We start from the raw sequence: 4,777 nt of genomic DNA, 5'->3' as shown, positions 1-4,777 counted from the left end.
TCATCATCCATCTGCCACAGAATGGGGGAAAGCTATACACCTGTTTACCTATAAAGTCTTCTTTAGTTTATTTAAAAATTTTTGTCCTTCTTCCTTTTCTTGCTTTTTCTTTTCTTCTTGTCTACATACAGCATTCTTATAAGGAGAGCTGTTTAATGTAATCAGTGCTGAAGTTTGCTATCCTCAGTGGAGATAACAGGGATCAATATTTACAGATAGCGTTCACAGCTTTCAGCAGGTCCATTGTGCCTAGCCACTAAAAAACAACCTCTGTCTCACTCTCACTCTCTCTCACACACACACACAGACTTGGGCACGCTTACAAGCTCCGATTGGGACACCATCCAAAAAACAATCAGTCAGTGTATCTTTCTAAAGACCGGTGATATAACTTAAAGGCTACATGTAGAACATAGCCAAAAGTGAAAAAGAATACATTTTAATGGGTTACAGAAATGCATGTTAAGAGCTTTATGAGTGTTTGTGTTAAAATTCAAATGCAGCTGCTCATCGTGTGAGAACTTTGTGTTCTTTTAAGTTCTCTGCAAAGGGTCTACCTTTCTTTCATAAACAGGAAGGCAGATTCAACACAAACATATATGATATCTGAAGTGACACTAAGAAAGAAAAAGACCTTAAAAGAAAATACCATTCACTTTTACTTAGAATGACAGGAAACACTGGTCCACTCTTTGCTGGCGTATTAGCTCGGTCCACAGCAAGTCAGCTTGGCATGTGTGTGTGTCATCAGGTGATCAACTGTCTCAGTCCTTCTGCAGTAATAAATGTTTTATGTCAAACTGGACTGACTCACCTATCTTTGTCCATCTGATGCTTAAATCTTTGTTCCAAGTCTTCTCCATTGATGTGTCACAAGTCGGTGGGGGGACATAGTTTCCCTGTGCGTTTACCATCACCAATCAATTCAACAACTTTAGCTGAAAAACCGACAGAGACAAAGTGGGGGAAAGTGTTGCGAAGCAGATGCTGTTTCTGTCATTCTCTGCTTTTGTACTTATAGATTCAATTTTCCGTTTTTCTGTCACCTTGTGTTTTACATTAACCAACAGGGAGTTGGCAGGCGTGTAAGTAAAAAAGTGACATGGAAACTGCATTTCTGCAGCTATATTAAGGAGGAAGGCATTTCCAATTCAGTTTTACTTCTTCAAAATGATCAGAAACATTGGTCTGCTCTTGGCAGGTGTATTATGATGGTCCACTCATATACGTTCGGCAAAACAGAGGTAATACATTTTATCTACCCATCTGCAATATAGTAAAATTTTACATCAATTCGGATTGAGATGGGCTACGTTATGGTGATTGCCACACCTATCTTTGCCCAGCTGATGCTCAAGTCTTTGCTCTCACTCGCCATTGATCTGTCCAAAGCCATAATTCAGTTTGGGAGGGGGGGCATCGTCTCCTTGTGGGTTGACTATCACCAACCAATCCAACAGCTTTACCTGACAAACAGACGGAGACAAAGTGGGGGAAAGTGTGGCAAAACAGATGCTGTTTTGTCATCCTGTGCGGCTGTTATCATGGATTCAATTTCCCATCTTTCTGTCGACTTACAGCCCTGCTCTGTCTCATTTCTTTCTTTTTTTTTATCGACAGGTGACCTGTAACTGGTTGGAGAGAGAGAGAGAGAGAGCGGGGAGAGGAAAACAAATGGAAAGGGAGCAGAGGGGAGGAGAATGAGCGAGAGAGAGCGGGACCCGAGAGATTCCTTGTTAACAATGGAAGTCTCTTGCTCTGCTGGCTTTTGATTTAAAAAGAATAAAGGGGACTTTTCCTAAAGAAGGCCAACAGGATTATTTTGACATCAGTTGAGTGTTTTGCCCCATACAAGGTATTTATGCTTCTGCCTCGGTAGGAGCGGTCATAAAAGTACTCTGAACACAAAAATAACTCCAATTCCATCCCTTCCTCTTTCTCTTTGTTGACTAGAAACTCTACTTTAAGATGGAGAAGACGTACTCACTAACAGCCCACTATGATGAGTTCCAGGAAGTTAAATATGGCGGTCGCTACAGCAGTGATATCCTCAGTAATGGTATGACTCTTCATTTGGGGGGCAGCTTGGACCGTCACATGGGACGAAGTCGGGGAGGGACCTGGTCAGGTGGTCGAAACAAAGATCCAGGGAGCACCGGCAACAGTGGGGGCCTCCCTCGATGGAGCCGGAGGGAAATCTGCCTCCTCTCTGCACTGGTCTTTGCTGCAGGCATGTGTGTCATCCTGGGAAGCATGCTGGCACTCAAGTACATTTCACTGGACGCCCACCAGGACATGCAGTGCCGTCAGGACTGCCAGCGGAAACGCTCCCTCCTGCGGGCTGCTCGTTTTGTTCAGGCCAATATCGACCCAACCATCCAGCCATGCCAGGATTTCTATTCCTTCGCCTGTGGTGGTTGGCTGAGGCGCCATGGCATCCCAGAGGACAAGCTCAGCTACGGCATCATTACTGCCATAGGAGAACATAATGAGGAGAAACTACAGCGCCTTCTGCTGGAGCCAATTCGGAGGCGTGGGCCCAACTCAGCAGAGCGTAAAGTCAAGGAGTTCTATCGATCCTGCATCAACATCCAGGAGATTGACAAGCTGGGGTCTGACCCCATGATGGAGGTAATAGACAGCTGTGGAGGGTGGGACCTGGTGGGGGCTCCCCCTGGTGCTGCAGGGTGGGAAAGGGAGGGTGCACCACAGAGACCGGACTTTAATGAGCTGCTCTATAGGACGCAGGGAGAGTACAGCACTGCTGTCTTCTTCTCCCTCACCGTCAATGTGGATGACAAAAACTCCTCAAGGAATGCTATCAGGGTGAGAACTTATGAGAAAACTCAGTCCATTTGAAAATGCTTGTTGTGTGAGTTTTTAATGGTATTAAAAGAATGTGGGTTTTTTTCCAAATACAGTGCAACAATGGCACAAAAGGTCCAATGGAAGTCTAAATTAGAGCTGAACTTGCCTCTTTACAGACATATTATTATCATTAGTGCTGTCGAAACTGGCCAAAGTCATATTAAATTATTTATTTATTTATTAAAAAAAAAACTCTCATGGAATAAAACAATTTAATATTACATTATGTACACATGAGGGCAAACTAATAGAGCCAGGGATTAAACTACTCTCTTTCTCACCAATGGTGCGTTTTAAGGTAGCTGGATCTCGGCCCACAGCAAACAGCTGTTTCTACTTTGGCGCCCAGTGTGGGGTAGATAGAACAGAAATCCAGTTTTACCTGTCAGACAGAGAGCCTCCAGCAGTGCTGCTTTTTTCTTTCCTTTTCTTTGGTTAATAATATTTTTTTTAGTATAATTTATAATTTTCACTTTTAAATGTCTAATTCTTTATTCTATTTGAAGTTTTTGGAAGCCCCTATTTTGACCCAGGATTCATGCATAGGTCACATGTTTAGATTTTAGTCAGAAGACTATAAGTGTGTGGAGAGTTTTGTTTAGTTTTTTTAAAACCAAAACTTCTGGATAGGATTTTCACAAACCCAGTAATATTAGTTGTCAAACATCTGCAGTTTAATAAAAGATGAATTACTCTGTGTGAATTATTCATTAAATGTTATAAATGATTAATGTTTAGCATACAGTGTGGAGAATGGTTTGTAAATGTTACCATTTTTTCAGAGTATCAAATATTAATCAACCCTTTGAATATGTACCAGTGGGGTGCTTAGTAAAACATATGACTACATGGCAGATAAAAACTCTCCTGAGCTTTTGACTGTATGTGTGCATATGTTGGTGCAGATTGATCAGGAAGGGCTCACACTGCCTGAAAGAAGTCTCTATCTGGGCCAGGATGAAGATAGTACAAAGGTGAGCTTTCTCCCTCTATTACCACCCACCAGTATCCCTCCACTTTTCCTCCTCCATTCCTTCTCCCTTCCTCTCATTACTTCCCTGATTCTTCTTCCTTTCACTGGCCTAAATTTCATCATCATTTCATCCCACCTCCTGTTTGACCCCAACCATTGCCTGCCTTCTCGCTTCTCGCTTCTCTCCTTCCTACATCATCTTTTTCTTTTGCTTTCTTTTCCACTTCTCTTTGCCACCCTCCCTTCCTCTTTCCCCTCTTTCCCCCATCTTCTCTCCCTCAGTCCTTTCCTCCTTCTCTCCTCCTCCCATCTGCCCTATTGACTCTTCATTTGCTCTTCTTCATCCATCCACCTGTTTTCCTCTGTCACCCACTGTGGTGTTGTTGTGCTGTCCACTTTGCCATATGTCACCGCCGTCTCCGGACATTATTGACGATGTCTCAGCAGCACCTCCTGTCTATTAGCGCTGATATCACTCTGCTTCTCAGATCCTGACGGCATACAAGGGTCTGATGGAGCGCTTGCTGAGCATGCTGGGAGCTCACAACGCCACACAGAAGTCCACGGAGATTATACAGCTGGAGACCCGTCTGGCCAATGTAAGCTGATTGTGTGTGTGTGTGTATGTGTTTCTTTTTTCACATGAGTGTGTGCGCAGTGCTGAGTAAAATTTCCTCTCTTTCCAGATCACTGTGTCAGAATATGACGACCAAAGAAAGGACATCAGCACCATGTATAACCGCATCACCCTTAGGCAGCTGCAGCGTATTGCTCCTAGCGTGAGTAGTGCACGTGCATGTACAACCAGAACATATATATATATATATATATATATATAAAAACACCCAGCACGCCCCTGCGGGCGGTTTATCCTTCAAGCTCGGGTCCTCTACCAGAGGCCTGGGAGCTTGAGGGTTCTGCGCAGTATCTTAGCTG

The 4,777-nt window shown here is 43.6% G+C and overlaps 1 protein-coding gene across 1 annotated transcript in view; it reads left to right on the top strand.

The window, feature by feature from the left end:
* Positions 1-1,678: 1,678 nt before the first annotated feature.
* ecel1 (endothelin converting enzyme-like 1) overlaps positions 1,679-4,777 on the top strand; it is a 50,454-nt gene continuing 47,355 nt past the window's right edge. Inside the window, exons 1-5 of the mRNA XM_013912188.1 lie at positions 1,679-1,855; positions 1,954-2,826; positions 3,774-3,842; positions 4,330-4,440; positions 4,528-4,620. Coding sequence (XP_013767642.1) covers positions 1,969-2,826; positions 3,774-3,842; positions 4,330-4,440; positions 4,528-4,620 — 1,131 coding nt within the window. The 5' untranslated portion in view covers positions 1,679-1,855; positions 1,954-1,968. The remainder of the gene's footprint in view (positions 1,856-1,953; positions 2,827-3,773; positions 3,843-4,329; positions 4,441-4,527; positions 4,621-4,777) is intronic.

Source organism: Pundamilia nyererei, unplaced genomic scaffold, assembly GCF_000239375.1.
Source record: "Pundamilia nyererei isolate P.nyererei 1_Seehausen unplaced genomic scaffold, PunNye1.0 scaffold00083, whole genome shotgun sequence".
Lineage (NCBI taxonomy): Eukaryota > Metazoa > Chordata > Actinopteri > Cichliformes > Cichlidae > Pundamilia > Pundamilia nyererei.
The sequence above is the reverse complement of the archived record's forward strand: the minus strand, read 5'-3'. Positions and strand labels throughout refer to the sequence as shown.